The sequence below is a fragment of the Protomyctophum bolini genome (assembly GCF_963924005.1).
Source record: "Protomyctophum bolini genome assembly, chromosome: 14".
NCBI lineage: Eukaryota > Metazoa > Chordata > Actinopteri > Myctophiformes > Myctophidae > Protomyctophum > Protomyctophum bolini.
The window spans coordinates 17,454,768-17,474,196 of record NC_137875.1 but is presented as its reverse complement, the minus strand read 5'-3'; the positions used below and the strand labels follow the sequence as shown (position 1 = coordinate 17,474,196).

The following is a 19,429-nucleotide window of genomic DNA, read 5'->3' as shown; positions in this document are numbered from 1 at the left end:
CTTGCTATCCTGGGGAGGTGTGAGAGAGAGAGAGAGAGAGAGAGAGAGAGAGATTACTGCAGTGCCTTTGGGCATGTGCATACTGGAGGTGTAACATGAATAGAGCTAATTAAGTGACGGGGCTCATTTACTGTGACGTGGGCACCGGCGGTCCGAGACCACCTGTCACAACAACCGCTTGAGTAAGAGGGAGCGCTTATACACTCTCTCTGCATACTTGAATACTGCATAGTAAAATGTGCATATATAAACCCTATACACTTTGTTAACTGGGTTCCCCAGGGTGTCTTAACCATCTCTCTCCTTTTTTCCCCACTTCATCAAATGTCTTCACCGGAAAATAGCCCGTTTAGAACATCCCAATGAAACATGTATTTTTCCCCGTTTTGCACCCTGAATAGGGACGGTAGTGTTGTGTTCACGTGGTAAATGTTACTTGAGTCGAAATGGAGCCGGTGTTGCTGTGTGTGCTTTTCTTCCTGCCTTCCATATGCATCCCAGCAGGCCATTTCTCTTGCTCACTGCATTGTGGCAATGTCTCTGACGGGGGGGGGGGGGGGGGGGCGGGGGGGGGGGAGGAGAGAGAACACTACACCAGAGGCACGAGCAAAGGAAAAGTAGAAATGTTTCCCCGTGACCACCTTGCGCTACCAGTTGCCAATATTCCACTGGGATAGTTGATGAATATCAGAGCTGAGCCGAGTGGTTCAGACTATTCAGAGAGAAGTGGGATCAGGGTACTTTGTATGATGGAGCTGAGAGAGAGTGTGAGCGTCGGGCAGGTCATCAGAGCAAGGCACTCAGGTGCGCGCATGCACAAGTGTGCGCACGCACACACGACTGATTGCTCATCCCTCACGCCAGGGCTCCACTGGGCGCGTTTGGGCGCGTTGCGTCTCCGTCTCGTGCGTCAAAAAACGAACCGGTTCAATTTTAATGGTGACGCACGCACGCGCAACGTGGGCAGTGGAGCCACCCTTCATTGATTAAAAAGGGAACATTCTGTGACGCTGACGCGACGCAGACGTGCCCAGTGGAGCCCTGCCGTCAGGCACATGCACTCCCTTGTCTACTTCCACATTCACAATGCTATATTTCAGTGACCTGACTCCGCCAGGTGGAAGAAGCCTGCTTCACGTATTGTGAACTTATAGAGGGTATGCGCATGCTTAAAGTCAATGGCACATCGAGTGGCAAAGCAACATGCAAAGTGAGTTTAACATTGTTTAACGTTGTTTAATGCATCAAAACTTTTCTGTTTTGATGCATGGGTTGTCACGGCCAGAAAGTAGTTTTTTGCCACTCAGTAGGCATTCCTGCATAACTTCCGAGTTTGATGATGTCACGTGCATACCCTCTATTGTGAACTCAATACAGCCCCATCTGGCGGAGTCAGGTTAATATTTCAGTGATTCTCAATCTTTTTCATTTCAACAACCCTGTTTGATATGCATTAAACCAGTGGCCCTCATTTGATGAACTTCCTTTTCTCTACAATCTACATTGTAAAATCCTGTTATAAAATCCTGTATTCATTCAACTGTGAGTGTGTCTATTTGTACACTCTCTCAGTGTTACAGACCCGTTACCGGTTCCTAACTATAAATCATCTAGCTGTGAACCCTCTGGACCCCCCTCAAGGACCCCTGGGTCCTTGAGAACCAGTGCTATATTTCACGCATTAGTACTGAATCACTCACTCACTCACACACACTCACACACACACACACACACACACACACACACACACACACACACACACACACACACACACACACACACACACACACACACACACACACACACACACACACACACACACACACACACACACACACACACACACACACACACACACACACACACACACACACACACACACACACACACACACACACACACACACACACACACACACACACACACACACACACACACACACACACACACACACACACACACACACACACACACACACACACACACACACACACACACACACACACACACACACACACACACACACACACACACACACACACACACACACACACACACACACACACACACACACACACACACACACACACACACACACACACCTGTGCATCCTTGAACATCTTCTTCAGGCCCTTCTGCATCAGTTTGAGTTTGCGGGACTGGACTCCGCTGTACACCAGCAGCATGCCTCCAAACTGCCGCTCTGTGATTCGACCATCCACGGGGTCGTTCCTCTCAAACTACGGAGGAGTGGAGAGAGAGAAATTAGAGCCGGAGCCGTGGTAGATTTTTGGGTCCATTCCTGATTTTGGAGAATCCTAGACCACTGATTATTACCGATAATTTGTAAAACAAAACAAGAAAAACAACGTTTTATGAATGTTTTGCCGGCTATTTCTGAAAATGTTTTAAAACTTTCTAAACATATTTGTGCCTAAAATGACACCCCGATAATAGGTTGTAAGTGGTTAAAAACTGGACACATCGGCTGCGAGCAGTTGAGACGAAGAACAGAACCATCCAAGTCCATATTAATAATTATCCATAATGTACACTTGGGGAGGGGTCAGATTGAATTATGGACTTAACACATACATCGGTGGGGCTCTATTAAAGATTGCGTGCCGGGCACAGGATGAAGGGAGGAGTGGATGGAATAGAGAGAGAGATGAAACAGTAAATACTGGTGTCAGCCTTCAAGTTGAATCACGCCTGGGGGTTGGTGCGGCGACATTAATTCTGCATGTGCATTTTTATAGCGTTCCAATGGAGCATGCGTATAGCAGCAGTGGGCCTGGCCGTGTCAGGTCAATACGGCTGATTTACAATTGTGGCCGCTTGACAGCCGCGGCTCCTGCTCAGGCTTCCCCCTCCCCTCCCCTCCCCTCCCCTCGGCGAGCTTTCAAAATGCTAATTCCAACACACTTCTGACAGCAGCGGTTTCACGAGGCATGACAAGGCCAAAATAAAGCCTGCAAGGGAATGACTTGCAGAGTATTGCGGGGCTGCCCCCCCTGACGCGTTCCTGCACACATGGAAGTCCGTCTTGGTGAGTCGAAGGGCTGATTAAACGACTGCAGCACGGCTTTTTCACTTCACTGTGCATGGACACGCTCGGGTAGGCTCATAAAGAAAGAACCACGAACATACCCTCTGGTTGCCCGATTCTCCCATTTCACTCCCTCTCCATCGAAAAGATCTGCCCTTTTTACGCATGTGAATTTGAATCACGATTTTACACTCAATGTGTGACTGCACACATGGAATATATAGGAAAATACAGAAGTGAGTCAGACAGTGAGGCCAGATTTATACTTTGTTGTACGACGGTATCGCGTGCCGAAAAATGTATAAATGAACTACACGTTGCATTCAAGATTATGATAGTTAACGGAAACTAGCTTGTAGATCAGGTATTTCTGGCCCGTGTTCAACAGAGTGTAAATTAAGCAACAGAGAAAACGAGACATCCGGCCATGAAAATGATTTATTTTAGGTGCTGAATTAAAGCCCAAGCAGTGATGCAGCATCAGCAATTAGAGGGAGAGAGTAGAAGGAGGAGGGAGGGAGGCAGGGAGGTGGAGATAGAGAGGGAGGGAGGGAGGTAGGAGGAGATAGAGAGGGAGGGAGGGAGGTAGGGGGAGATAGAGAGGGAGGGAGGGAGGTAGGGGGAGATAGAGAGGGAGGGAGGGAGGGAGATAGAAAGGGAGGTAGGGAGGGAAGTAGGTAGGGGGAGATAGAGAGGGAGGTAGGGGGAGATAGAGAGGGAGGGAGGGAGGGAGGAAGGGGGACATATAGAGGGAGGGAGGGAGGGAGGGGGAGATAGAGAGGGAGGGAGGGGGAGATAGAGAGGGAGGTAGGGAGGGGGAGATAGAGAGGGAGGGAGGGAGGGGGAGATAGAGAGGGAGGGGGAGATAGAGAGGGAGGGAGGGAGGAGTGGTATAGAGATAGAGGCATTGACACAGAGTCTTAAAGATGAGGATGGTCCAGTGTTAACTGCTGTTTTATCATTTGACTCCTTGAAGCAGCAGAGCAGGGAGTTCATTAACGACACGACGGGTCTCTGGCAGAAGAAGTCGCTTCGGATGGCATGTCGGCAGAACTAGCGTCCACGCTAATTAAAAGAGGAACCATATGGTATGCTCCAAACACAGCAATCAGCACTTGTTACGGTGGAGGCAGACATGCAAGGGGTGCTCAGGTGGGAGGGGGAAGGAAAAGGGAGTATAACTCAACTTTCAAAGCCCAGACATACAGTAATATACCCCTCACAAGCTCTTCTGCACATACACCTTACTAGTTATTCAGCTTTCTTCACCTGTTACGCTGGGTTCACTCACTGGACATAGAAGTGGCATGAATTGCTGCAAGGCGATGGGTGCCCTATAGTCAATTTCCTTTTGGCAACGCATGTTAATCGATTGGACCGTTCATACTGCCAAAGTAGCATTGCACAGCTCCACATCCTGCCCCTGATGTTCGGTGATATTGTGGGCATCTAGTGTATGATTATAGCAGCAGTTTGTAGCGCATCCATGTCCAATGTGAACGCAGCTTTCTCTCCTTTCGTTAGCCTTGGTCATGACTACCCACGGTTCTTTTTTGACGACAACTCTTAGCACACCTGGCAAAACTGCTGTACGAGAACAACATGAGAATAGGTTAACGGAGGAATAAAATCAAACCTCTAGTTTGAGCACGTCGTGCTGCAGTTTCCTCTGGAACTCCAGGAAGCTGCCGATAGTGAGCTTGCCCTTAAGGTCGGCTCCAAAGAAATAGGTGGTGAGTGCGGAGCTACAACCAGCCGTCCTCAGGGTGTTCCCCGTGGTGGAGCGGTCTCTGTGTCGCATGCCCATACTGGTCTGAGAGCGGATGATGCTCTGTACCTGGACAGCGTGAAGACATGATGATATTCAGCAAAGAAAAAAAATACCTTTATATTAACACATTTCTTCTATTTACATTCTTTCCATTTTGTAATTATGCTAATACTCGATTCCTTGTGTATTTGAGTCACTACTAACTCCTAGCAGTGATAAGTCAATGCTAACAGTTCAGTTGGAATGCCCAGCCAAGCTGGAGGCACTATGGAGGATTCAAATCCATCTCAGTCTCAGTCATCTGTGTTATTGTTAATTGTTAACAATTGTATGTATAGTGAATTGAAGTCCCTTAGAAACAGAAAAAGAAAGAAAAAGAAAAGAGGATGTCCCAAGTAAAGGTGATGAGCTAGTACAATTTATTCAGTTGCCTCCCCCATTTTAAACAAGTCTATTAGTGAACATAAAAGCTATTAGTGAACATAAAAGCCTCTTTGACGAGGTCTGAGTGACATTTGAAAAAACACCCCTATACAAAAGCGATAATGGGAGCAGTGGTAATGCTGCAGTGATACTGAAAAGCCCATCAGACCTACAGTAATGGCAGAGAGTTATTAGTCTGTAATAGAATAGTGTTGCTCTTTTTACTCTGTTCTTGTGATAGTAGAGTACATCAGGACAGTGCTTATCCTTATTACCCCTTTGTGTAATATGGCTTATTGTAATTTTCACAGGTGGCGCGTGCACCCCTTGTGGTGCACGAACGCCTTCTAGGGGGTGTGTGACATGAAAAGGGTAATGGCGGTTTCACGCTGTTATTTAGCAGCACAAACGGCAAAATCTGGTAAAACACTGTTGTAAGGAGATGTATAGAGCAGCCGCGGGAGTATACAGGAGCTGCAGTCTCTCAGTGCAGTGACATTCTGTGATTATTTGCCATAATCATATTAAAAATGTATAATTTTCAGCCAAATACAACGAGACTTGGCGTTGGGGGGTGCACGGCCAATACAATCTGGATGTGGATATAGTGGTATATTCCATTGTAATGATCAGGCGTGCTCTTTTTTGTTGTTGCCGATGTGGTATATCTGAATTGTATTTTTCAAGGGTGTGCTGCCTGCTGAAGCCTAACCTGCTCAAACTCCTCCAGATCCACCTCTCCATCGCCGTTCAAATCAAACATCTTGAAGGCAATCTCAAAGTTCCTCTGGGGAGCTAGACACCACAGGAGACACACATACAGAAAGTCAGGGACACAGCTCATATGCTGAGATCGACACAGGACAACATAGGACCACACAATAGGGCTCACTGTATCACCAGAAAAGGTTCAATACAGACTCGATCAGATATGGGATGCATTGGAGACTGCGTATGGCCGATAAAGATGAATGGGAGGTGGGAACAGGCTGTGTGTGAGTGAGTGAGTGAGTGAGTGAGTGAGTGAGTGAGTGAGTGAGTGTGTGTGTGTGTGTGTGTGTGTGTGTGTGTGTGTGTGTGTGTGTGTGTGTGTGTGTGAGTGCGTCAGTATCACGGCAAGAAAAATTAGAGTGTTAAATGGACTGAGACCAAGCATAAGGTGTCCTGCCTGTGTGCTAATGAACGACTTGTCCTTGAGAATCTCTCAGTGAAAATCTCATACCAACGCCATAACCGTTTATTTTATAATGTTGAATGGTCAACATTTCAAGTCAAGCTGGGAATAAAAGTTTACTGGCCTTTTAGAAAAGAGGGGACCTAGAGCCCAACTGCTATTAGTCTGGACTGTCGACACATTAATAATAGAATGCCAGTCTCAAGGCAAATACATCAATCAATATAGCCGTAGATCAGTTATGGATAAAACAAAGACAAAACAGTAACACTCTTTCAGTGAAACAAGATAACTAGTATAGATAACTTGCCAGACAAACCGTTATCAGTTGTAACACCTGACAGTGATTTACACTCCACTGAGCAGGAGGATCATTCTGGCCTAGCTAGAATTATTATCAGACATTTGTTAGACAAGCAGAATGAACAGTGAAATCCCCAAGGCTGTGCTTGTTTCTTTTCTTTTCTTTTTTTTAGCTGGCAAAGCAGGGAAACAAAGACAAAGCATACGGGACAAACAAGCAATCCTGACAGTATTTAATTGACCCTACCAGCAGAGGTCTGACGTGTTTAGCCCATTGATTACTACAAACCGTTTCCCAACGCATGCTGTGGTTTGGTTGATTTTCAGTGGATTCCATTCATTTCGGAATGAAAATCAATTTGCAGAGACCGAAAACTTGCTCGAGCTAGATAATCCAACACGCTAAATTGCAAGGTAATTTTGGGTCAAAGTTAGGTCATGCATTTGAATGATTTTCTTAAGTGTTGGTGGATTGATTTGAAAAGAGTAGCAGGGGAGCCAACAATAAATCCCCGGAGAAAAGATTGATTTTGTGAACAAATTTAAAAACGGCCATGATTTATAATTGACTCACTTATTCAGGTAAGTTCGGCAATGTTCTTTGGAGAAAATGTAAACGAATGCAAAATAAATAAATAACAAACCTAAACTATAAAATAATTAATAATATAAAATAAAATAGTCTATTTGCGACATTTAGTCAAAGCTCTGACGGAGCTCTATTTTATACTTTTATACTATTTAAACATCTACAACAATCAAGCTGATCCAAAAGCTTGTAGATCGGCTATTTTAGAAGGTTGAGGTTGCATAGGGTTCAATCAGAATACATACTGGAGAGCACGGTGGTAAGGAAGATGTAATCGGAGAAGGAGATGAGGCCGCATTCTCCCAGCGTGAAGAAGATACTGTCCTCATCGGCAAACTTCTCCCTCTCCTGGGCGATCTTCTGCTCGGGTGCCAGGAGGGGACCCGACAAGAAGAGAGAGAGTTGTGTTAGAACCCACAGCGTGGGACGATACAGGGCTCCCTACAGCGTCTAAAATGGACCCATGGAAGGATGACAGGTTCCTGTGTGTGTGTGTCTGTGTGTTTCCGTGTGTGTCTGAGGCTCATTGAAACCACTTACAATCTGTCATCCCTATTTTGGAGATGTCAGAAACTGTCAAAAACGTTTAATAAAACAAGCTGACAACGCGTCATAACAAGTTGTGAGCTCGTAGATCTGCTATGTTCGCTGTCCGTCGTACGTATGACAAAGCGTACGGGATCGGGGCTGAAGTGGTTTTAGAGGAGACCCACGTGGCTGAGCTCAGACACACAAAAGTGCACAGACACAGACAAAAACACGACCGTTGAAAATATATGGTTAAGGAAGGTAACAACAGGCCAGGGGAAGTCGGATCATACCAACAACTGTCATGCAAGTGCTGTGCATACACATGAAGCCGAACAGGCAGAGAGGGCAGCGATGCGGGATGCTAGTCTATTAGTATAGTGTGCCCCGGAACATTATCAACAGTGGCTGTACTCACAGTGTGGAAATCGACACAAAGAGAGGGAGACAACACCAAGAAAGAAACACTGTGGCACAAACACAGAGACTATTGATTAACTATATGTGGAAACACAACCCGGAAATGTATTAATCCTTAAAACAACGAAAGTGACCTTTCTTTCGCTGCCACACACTCTCCCGCTTTCTCTCACACTCACAGACACACAGACACACACACACACTCCTTGTTAACATGTGTATAGTTACAGCATTGCATGAAAGGTTTGTTTTAATCCACATGCCCACGACAGTGACACACACGTACGCACACACACACACACACACACACACACACACACACACAGGTGGTAAACGCAGATCCCCCGCTATACTGGGGAGGTGGTTCTACCAAAACACACACACACACACACACACACACAAGAGAAGAGAAGAGGACAGACGTTGACAGAGCATGCCTGAGGGGTACGGGGCTGGAGGGGGCTGTACGGGCCCACGTGGAGTTACCTCCGTCTGTAAGAGGTCCGGTTCAGGAGGAGGAAGGAGGAGCAAAGACAAACGTTAAAGAGCAGCCGGTGCTCTGCTTTCTCTAGCAGAGAGGCCATGGGCAACAAAAAGGCACCATATGTGCTTTCACGTCACCTATACACTACAACATCCTCCTGTTAATACCAACTCTGAGAGTGCACGAATGTAACCAAATGAACCCACGTACTCTTTTCGTACGCTCTCAAAAGCTGGATTAACACACATGCATGCACATAGAGAAAAACGTTTATTTCCCCCCCAACATAAGATTTCAGGAGAGCACTGCTCAATTTCAGTGTGTAATTCATCATTTGTACATTTGTGTACATGGGTAACTCGCTGGTTATGCTATAGACGACAAGACAGACAGACCATCACAACACTGTGATGTTCCTGAGATGCAAGGCTACCACCTGAAGCTGCTCCATTGACAATGACTGGGGAACCGCCTCACAGAATGAGCTTTTAAAATGAGCTACTGCATTTTAACCGCGTGTGTAAAACTACAATCACAATCAAGTGATATTGACAATGGAACCGTACGTACACTGGTGTTAAGTTACAATTTGGAGCAGACGGTAAAACTGTATTTTATTTTCCAGCAATGGGGAGGGTGAGGGGGACAATTTAGAAAGCGAGTTCGCAATGTGACATCTGCGCTGGGATCTATTTATATACATTGCATGACAAACATAGCTGAATACTGAAATTGAGTGGTGGTCTCCGCAAGAGAAAGTTATGACCAGATGTAAAAATTACTTCCCCTCCCATGAACCCACTCCTTCCGCATGAGATAAAATGACTGCTAAAAGCAAGTGATATAGCTTTTATGAACTATATCGCCATCCCCAATTGGCATAGATCTTCATTAATGTTACTGGCGCAGATATAGAAAAATGTTTTACAGCAACATTTATAATTAATGGCCCCTATGCGTAATGAGGAGAGGAGTGAGTGGGTCAGAGAGAGCAGGGTAGGAAGAGAAAGTTACTGTAGAGAGAGGGCTATTACTGGAAAAGTAGTACTGCAGAGATATACTGTATATATATATGAGTATGAGAGAGAGAGAGAGAGAGAGAGAGAGAGAGAGAGAGAGAGAGAGAGAGAGAGAGAGAGACAAAGAGAGATGAAAGATGAAGCCAGCTGCTGCAGGAGTTGGTGTGCACATGTTTTCACGTGTATGTGTGTTTGTATTGGAAGGAGGCTGAGCAAGAGAGAGGGAAAGAAATGGCAAATGGCTTTGTCGAAAAGAGCCTAAATTAGCCGATCTAAAAACATTGTAAACCGGCTATTGTCGGTGCACGACACCACCAAGTATGACTCAGGCTAAAGAGAGACACGTACAGTAAGTGGTGTTGCCCTGTGGTGATGATGCCACTCGCACACACACACACACACACACACACAGCTCTCTGGGCCTTAAGTGAGAGACAACCAGGAGGATCTCCACTCACTAAAAAAGACCTGACTGCCCGCCCGTCCACAAGAAATGAGACATGGAACCACACGGGGGCCTCATTAGTACGATCGGAATGGAGGCACACTGAATATAATAACTCATAGTGTAATAGTCAAGGACAAATATAGTCCCATGGTATAGTTTCAGTGACATTCAGCACAACCAAATACAGTACTACAACCTCAACCCCTTTCACCCTGGTGTCCTTATGTTGGGGATGTCATTCTAGGCACACAAATAAATTGTGTAAATCTTTTAAAAGAAATGTACAACCTGCCAACGCAACAGACACATTTTGAGCTTGTAGGTTGGGGTTGGATATATTTTCCCTTTGTTTTTTGAATATGGCATAAGTGGTTAAGGATTACATACAGGTGCTAAAAGGCTAATCAACTGAGCAAATTGTTTGTTTTTTTTACTTTTTTACAACACTGCGAGTGTGTGTGGGTGGCCGAAAAAAAACACAATCGGAGCTAATGCACAAACAAATAGTCCTTTTATAATCAGCTTCTCTTGTAGCACATGCATGTCCAACATCCTACACCGGAGCCATTCCATCTTTGGATGGCATTGGCGGTTAATAGCTAAAGCTAACATCTCTTTCTCAAACATACACACAATCCCCTGTGCTGCCATGCGTCTCTGACACATTAACACATGCATGATGACACACACACACACACACACACACACACACACACACACACACACACACACACACCCCTTTAGGTTTCCTTTAGGCTCCGTAGCCCGTTCGACTGGGAGTGTGTGCAGCTCAGGGGCATTATCCTCCATAGTTCTACATGACTGGTGATGGCTTGGAGGCCCCCCCAACCCCCCATCAAATCTGTTCTCTCTTGGACGAGGACCCCATGGGAGAACTTTAGTATTTTTAGTTGTACATTTGTGTTGTATTTGCTTTGTTCAGGACCCCAGGAAGAATAGAGGCTCTTTCATGAGCCAATAAACAAACGCAACACAAACTCAAGCTCCGAAACACAATTATAATTCTGATGCATGGACCGTTTCTGTCTCAGGGTTAGCACACAGGCTTGGTAAACAGATAAAGCAGATTCATACTTCAACACCGCACTCAATTAAGTATAAATCAAGCCTCAGTGCTCCTTTCTTTGGCTCCTGCATTTGATTCGTCAACGGTGGTACTTCTAAAACACAATTATCCAAAAGGATCCCCAACTTCTCCGCTCTCAGTTGTACCAAACATTCAACACACTCTGAACTTCAGTCGACCGGTCTGCGTGTCTTCTGTGTCGGTGCTTCTGTGAGCCAGTTTCATTTTATTACGTTTGAGAAGTCTACTTTGAATGTAGGCTGTGTCTGGATGGGTCAGTCACGCCACGGCCAGTTCTGCAAGCTTGACTCCAAATGACACACTGCCCAGCCATGAGTCCTCTGGGAGCTGATGCAGAAATGCAGAGCTGTGACAGGGCTGGGGGCTGGGCAGCCAGTCAGATTTAGCTGTCTCATACACACACACATTCACACTTGCTCAGTTAAGTGTATGGTCAGCTTCCTAATGTATTAGCCTAGAGATCAGACCTGTAGCAGTCCCACAATCAAGTTCATCGTGGCCAGAAGTTTAGGAGTGGACTCATGATGGATGCTAAGCATAACTAGCAGCTTGCATGTCAACTCTCTGCTCATATTATGGTTATAGTTCAGTAAACCGTTTTCACTCACTCCATTTAAAAGTCGGGCTACATAAAAAGGCTATTTAGTATGCACGATTGCATCTAGGGTGAAAATATTGCATCACTAGGTTCAGGATAACATTAGAAATTGTGTTTGGAAAATAATTTGAGCTGAATTATTTTATAGTCTATCTGAATTGTTGCTTTAATGGGTTCAATCATTCCGCAGATGATGGCAAAGAGACATAAATGTCAATGATGATCCAGCATTGTCTCTGTGGCATTACAACGGAAAACAGACATCTGTTCAAGCCACTTTGAATGAAAACACATAATAGACCAATCCTTTTCAATGCGGGCGTCAAAAGAACTGCCAAAATAACCATATTAAACACGCAAGCCAACTGTCAAACACACTCCTGCTCTTTATGTATGAATTGTGAAAACCCTACCACGTGTGTGTGTGAGAGAGAGAGAGAGAGAGAGAGAGAGAGAGAGAGAGAGAGAGAGAGAGAGAGAGAGAGAGAGAGAGAGAGAGAGAGAGAGAGAGAGAGAGAGAGAGAGAGAGAGAGAGAGAGAGAGAGAGAGAGAGAGTGCGCGCGCACACACGTGAGTGCACGTGGCCTAGCGGTTGGCCTGGGAGCCAGTGGCATTTTGGTCCTCATGGCCCAAATTAATGCCACTGTACAGACAGACTGCAGTGTTTTGTGAATGATTAGATCTGCTCCCCCGGCCTCCAACGCTGCTGCAGCTGCAGAAACACTGATAACAGGCAAGGGAGAGGGAGAGGCTGCACAGGGAGGGACGAGGGAATCAAATGCTGTGGCTCTTACTGTACAAACTCTGATCCAGAATTTGGCCTTATATTGTTTTTTTCCACTGTCAGTAAAAGAAAGGCGAAGCTTTCTAAGGTTATGTCCCGAGTGCCGTATGCTTCTGTCCAGTTCACTGTATTCTGGGCGCCAAGACATAAAACGATGTGAACAGCTTCTGAAGATGAAAACCCAAGGCTATGCAGAGAGACAAAAGGAAGGAAGGATGCTTTTCATCCGTGAGTCTCCGGGAGGGGACAGTGGCTGACTGCTCTCATCTTCTGTACAGGTGAGCCCCTTCTGATGGCTGTGTGACCGACACACAACCATGGACTGGAACAGGACGACGGGAGGAGCATAATGTGACAGGCAGACACAGCGGGCAGTGAGTTAGAAGGGGGTATACTATGAAAGACCAGTGTTTCAGAAGAAAAGGGAGTGGCCCCAGGAAAAGGCCATTTGGAGCAGAGCGACTTGAATGTCTGAAGTGGGACCAAAGGCCCCCAGTCACCCAGCACAGCTGGACTGTGCTTCACTACAACTAAGGCATGGTTCTTTTCATTTATTTTCTTGCAGTGCATGCAAGGTGAGGCGCTCCAACCAACACATTATTGGCAGTGTTCTCAGGTGGGCTGCCGGAGGAAGATTGGGGGGGGGGAGTTATTAGCATAATATGTGACCATACCATTGACATCCTATATAAGGCTAAAGTCAAAATGTCAGTAGCATGTGACATTATGAAACTAGGGGGTTTTCATGATTCTGAAAACATTCCAAGCATTAGTTTTGCACAAAAAACACTCATTGGGCTAAATTCGGCCATATCCACCAAATGTGCTGACCTCATCACATTTGTGATGACGGCTATGGCTGTTTTCCTCCCAAGGAGTGTTTTTTCTCACTATCACTAACAAAAGCTAAATCCGATGTTGTGCCGAAAACTAAACTCTGCACTGTAGCATCACCGGTGTAACAAAGCATTAATATTCAGTGCATGTAAGTATTGTGATGATGACCGGGACAGAATAGCTGCTAGGTGGGCGGGGAAGACTAATGCACTAGGTCTCCCCCTCCAGTCCCAGGGGTAATTAATGAGCAGGTGTGCTTCTAAAAACTCATAATTATTCATAGAAGCGGAGAAGACATACAGATTAATGGACACCGGCATGGAACGCTCGATAAACAATTATGGCTGCTAAGGAGTGGCAGCTGTCCTGGCGAGTCGAGAGAGGGAGCAAATTGCCGACCAGGTGTGCACTCCCACACGTTTTAAAGTTGAGTATACTAGAGAGAGAGAGAGAAATAGAGCGGTGTGTGTGTGTGTGTGTGTGTGTGTGTGTGTGTGTGTGTGTGTGTGTGCACTATTGAGAAGATACTGTAGGTGATTTTACAGAAAGTGACGGTGTAAAAAAGCGAGAGGTGCAGCCATGGCAGTCCCTACAGCTTCCTGTGGGACTTCCCTGCTGAAACAGAAAGAGTTATCATGAGAACAGTTGGTGCAACAAGAGATTTGTTTCCAACCCTCAGCATTCCTTCCGAGTGACAGACGTCCCCTCTCAGTCACATTAGAGGCCTCGTGGGAGAGTAGAGGCCTTGGTATTGCAGAGCGAAAAGGCCAGTGCGAGTGCAAAGAGGCTTTGGTTCGGTTCGGTTCAGAAACACAGTGTAACAAAGTCATGTTTGTAACCATTCTAGACCATGCTATAGAAATCATGCATCATTGCCGTCTGGATAGTCCAGTCAACGGATTTGTGAGGTGGGGGGGAGGGGGTGTCTATCAAGCACATCAGTATAGCTTGATCATTGGCTGACAGGCAGAGCCATTTCCTGGGCCGAGACCACTCTGTGATACCACCATGCGCAGAGAGGGGGCGCCACGGCACTTACAACTACATTCTCCCACTTCAGTTCAGACACAGGCAAGTGGAGCAGTGCATGCTGGGAACGAGCTACAGCGGTGCCAAAGCAAGGCAAATAGCTAGAGCTCATTTAACAATTGTCAGCAGAGAGAAGGAGGAAAAAGAATAGCTATAAAGCAAGAGAAGAATAATAAGATGGGGGAGGGGGGGTGTCCGGTCACTTGGCAGTGACAGAAATAAGTTCTATACAAATATCTTATTATACCTGCTCATTACATCTCAGCTTTGCAAGACTTAACATTTACATATTCCTTGAGCGGTTTGTGTAGGATTTTGATTCTACATAGCACTGGCTAGTCCGCCTACCGCATGTTAAATAATTCAATAGTGCAGCAGGAGTGTTTAATTATCTCTGTGTGGGGGCAGTCGGGGCACAAAGAGAAAGAACTCTTTCAATAATTCACCAGAGAAGGTAAAGGCAGCCATACCGCTTCCATAAGGCCTTACACTGGACGCCAGGCAGGTCTTCAAACAAATGCAACTGGGCTTTATGAGTCGACAGGCACACACAATGGGGTGTTGCTGCTGTAACGTATACAGGCTGTAACTGGCTCTTTGTTGTTCCGTTTGTCTCCTAGTTCCCCTGGCAAAGCAAAGGGTCATGCACACACCTGCTTAAAGTTCAACTAATTTAATAGATATATATATATACATAAGGTGTGGCACGCTGAAAATAGAATATCTAGAATACATGCTTAATGCGTTGTGACGGGACACAATCGTGTGCTTGTAGTTCGGCACAACTTTTCAAACCACCAAAGTCATGCTTTAAAAACACGATGTTCCGTCGGTGGAAACTACATTTATTTTAATGCACACACCGACTGTATGGACATTTGATGAGCATCATTCCATCCTCATAATTATAATACTTAAATTCACCCCTTTCTGCTGAGTTCTAGAAATATTCTGCTACAAGAGAGCTCAGCTTGATGTAAATTCAGGACAGTTTTATTACCAATCTAAGGGTTTCTTTTAATGCACATCTTGGCCTCTGTCCTGTCCGCCGTACTTGTGGATGTAATAATTGAGGCTGGGACTCCGGTTAAACACTTGCTGAAGCTGAGATGCAATAAAACCAGGAACGTGTTACTTATATACTTATATTCCCCCAGAACTAGCGGTTGTGAATGGAAATACCCTCCAAATTACCAAAAAGGAGAGAGAGAGAGAGAGAGAGAGAGAGAGAGAGAGAGAGAGAGAGAGAGAGAGAGATGCACATTAGAGGGAGTACTACAGTAGATAGTGAGTGTACATAGTGCAATTTTGTCATTCAGGCACACTCGCATGCTGCACGGCACACGCCCCATACCTGCCAGAAGTCCTGCAGAGAGGGAGGGGCGGAACGGGAATGGAGAGACGGACAGAGGTTTATTGAGGAGGAGGAGGAGGAGGAATTGGGGGAGAAGACAGGAGGGGAAAAGTGGGGGTGGAGCGGGTAGGATTTTTGGGCAGACAGGAAGTTGAGGATAATTATTCACGGGGAAGGGGGAGAGAGAGAGAAAATGGAGGCATTACTTGTTATGTGAAAGAGAAGAGGATGATTGCAAGAGAGAGAGAGCACAAGCAATTAAACAACAGCTAACATAATGATGGCAAGTTACGACAATATATACAGCAAGTTGCAACAACAATGTATTACAACACATGAGGGCAGGGGGAGAAAAACTTTGTGAAGTAACAAGAGGGGGTATGATAATGAAACGGCAGGTAGAACGAACACAAGAGACCTTGTTAAAATTTGACACGAGAGAGTTGGCCTATTTCCCAAGACAGCACCACATTAAAACATGGATAAATTACAATCAAGAGACACGATTGTTAGACATGAAAATGAGGTGCATAATGTTGGCACACATACTGTGTATGTACGTACATTGAACCTGAAAGAAGCTGGCAGCATACTTCAAAAAATAAAATGTTGACATTGTTTTATACGTGGTTCCACTTTGAGCACTCATTCTGAATGATAGACCTAGCTGTCACGACGTTTTACGTGACAATTAATTGCCAAATATTGGAACGTTATGATATAAATAAATAAAAATCTGTTTTAGAATTTTGCATTTCATTGGTGCACAGATCTGTGCACCAACGTGCAATGATGAAATGCTGAATCGAACATCGGCAAACGTTTGTTTCCCCCGCAGTTAAATTACTACCTCGCCAAACTTGGTGTCGTCAAGAAGTATGCTGCGAGATGGGAAAAAGAGGGGTTAACAGAGCGGGATGTTGAGAGCACACATATACATGCACCCACTCACACTCATCCCACCAGTGAGCTGTGGCTCAATGATCTGCAGGTGGAAACACTGTCTAAATAAATAAAAACACGCTGAAACTGACCACACTCACAAGGCAGACATTTTGCTCTTATACATCATACTCGGGGTAGGACGTAAGAGCATCTTAAGAGCATATGAATATTCACGGGGGCAGCAGTATCATAATTCTCTACTGTGTTACTTCATGCAGACTATGTTTCCTGGCTTTTTGTTGGAGAGAGGGAGAGAGTGGAGGAATTTTTCCACTCCTTTAGTCAGTGAGGGGTGACTATCGAACCAATATTGGCACAGGGCTGGCAGGAGGGGGAGGGCAGGCCCAGAGAGAGAGAGAGAGAGAGAGAGAGAGAGAGAGAGAGAGAGAGGAGAAGGGCAAGGTGGGAGGGGACGGGTTAAGTGGACCCGGGCAGGGAAATCTCAGGAGAAAACCCAAGCTATACATCATCAGGGAAAGCACATTTGACTGGCAAGTAAAGCAACATAAGTCCCCGAGATATGGTTGACCTTCATGTGGGCAGGGCAAGGGCCATAAATCTGGAGCATTCCATTTAGATTTTATGAGGGGGAGGAATGGCCAGCACAGATTTTCAATATTATTCTTTTATTAAATGGATAATAGCCACGATATTTGCTTATCCCAAAACGATTTGTACAATCACAGTTGTAGAGACTGTATGGACTAGAGAGAGATAAACAGTGGAGGAAGGAGGGTCACGTTCTCAGTTGATCGTCACTGCGGTATTTGGTTGCGTTTTTTGGTTCGAATAGCACATGGACAGCGGAGGCATGGTGATCTGTCATCACACCAGCCTGGGGGCTGAGGGGACCAATGAGGAGGTTAGAAGCATTACTTTAATCAACACACTAATGACTGGATAATGTAATGCCCAACGAGAGTGCGTGGCTGAATGCTGGGAGTTTAGTTGAGATTCATAGGAATCTGTTCTCAGAGTGATTAAACCCAACTAGGGGGCAGGACAGGAGGAGTGGTGCCTAGGTGACTTATCATAATGAATCATAATCATATTCAAATTGCTGTCCATCTGCCTTTTACAGTTGAGTGGAGAAGCATTATTGCAGAGTGCGGTGACTTGTGAATCAAGCTGTTGCCATAGGGGACCCATCCTGTCCAAAGTCCACCCGCTGTTATTTCCCTTAAACATATCATTAGGCACTAGGCAGGGCTACTTTGTTCATGTTTCTCTTAATGATTAAGGCAAGTCAGGCACCTCCTACTGTAACTAGTTTGAAGTTGAACTTGAAGCATGTATGCTTTTCAGTTGTTGGCGGATGTGTGTAGCATTCTAATCAAAGGTTTAAGCACTTCCTCTTTTTTAACATTAAAAAAATATGTTAATCTTTTTTGCCTAAAACTTAGAAAATAGTATATAATTATATAAATATATAAAAAAAAAGAATAGCCGATCTACCAGCTCACAACCCATTGCATGTTGTAGCTTGTAGTTGAGCTATTTTTGAAAACCTTTGAATAGGGATTAAGTGGGCCTGCCTTGGTGTAAACAATTGTGACTGTATATAAATGAGAAAAAAGTTTAAAAACGTTGTTTCAGATTGTTCACATCAGATTTCTGGGATATTTCAGGAAATTGAGAACTCAAAACTGAAATGATCAAAAAGTGTAAATGATATCGCTACATCACAGTTCATGCCATTCAATTTAACCCAATAAAACCAGGAAAATATCCGTTTAAAAACTTAAATTTTACAAAAAAAACTTTGGCTATTAAAAAATAACAGATATAGAAGCTCATATTTGTATCAAGTATCAAAAGGTATACTTATAGTCTTATATAGTATACCTTCTAGATGTAAATGAACAGACACTACATCATATCACTTATCTGTGCATTATTTTAGAGGTACTCTCTTACAAGCAACTGTGTCACTATAGACATCCAGTACTGTTAAAGTGTTAAAATAAAATGTCTCTCCACACTGGAACCGTTTTTTGCAGTCGAGCAATACATTTGCCAGATTTAATTTCCCCCAAACTGTTGTTTGCGTCACGTACATCTAGAAGGTGAATATTATGCAGACATAAACATAATATTGATTCTGAACAAGGTTGATTTTGCACCGTGAATAAAGGCATCAACCTGTATGAATAAAAGTTTTGATGCAAAATACTTGTTTCTATAGTGCTTATTTGTCATCATGACCTCTGTGGTTAACGACCTTTATACTCCTTTATACAGGATTTAGCTGAGAAAGTGACTCTCTTAAGGGAACGCTGATGCAGTGAAAAATGAATGTCAAATGCATTGCTGAGAAAACCGGAATTCTGCCGAAATTAAGAACTGATCATTGACGGAACAGAAGAGGGTTTTTATTTTTATTTTTTGTCATCAAGAGTTATGGGAATTAATCTATCTATGGCAATGCTGGCATCCTATTAGTTATGGATGGGCATGAGAGGCATTTTCCATCTAAGCAGAGGATTTCAGAGCACTGCCGAGTGATATTTTGATGATTCTTTGCTTTTAGATGACAGCAAGTCAATTTGCCTGGGAAATGATGATG

General features: G+C 44.7%; 1 protein-coding gene across 1 annotated transcript in view; it reads right to left on the bottom strand.

The window, feature by feature from the left end:
* The window catches only part of micu1 (mitochondrial calcium uptake 1), a 50,731-nt gene that overhangs the window by 7,607 nt on the left and 23,695 nt on the right, over positions 1-19,429 (bottom strand). The window contains exons 6-9 of the mRNA XM_080781642.1: positions 7,555-7,669; positions 5,956-6,038; positions 4,686-4,886; positions 2,103-2,240 (exon numbers count right to left, since the gene is read on the bottom strand). Of these exons, the coding sequence (XP_080637768.1) occupies positions 2,103-2,240; positions 4,686-4,886; positions 5,956-6,038; positions 7,555-7,669 (537 nt within the window). The remainder of the gene's footprint in view (positions 1-2,102; positions 2,241-4,685; positions 4,887-5,955; positions 6,039-7,554; positions 7,670-19,429) is intronic.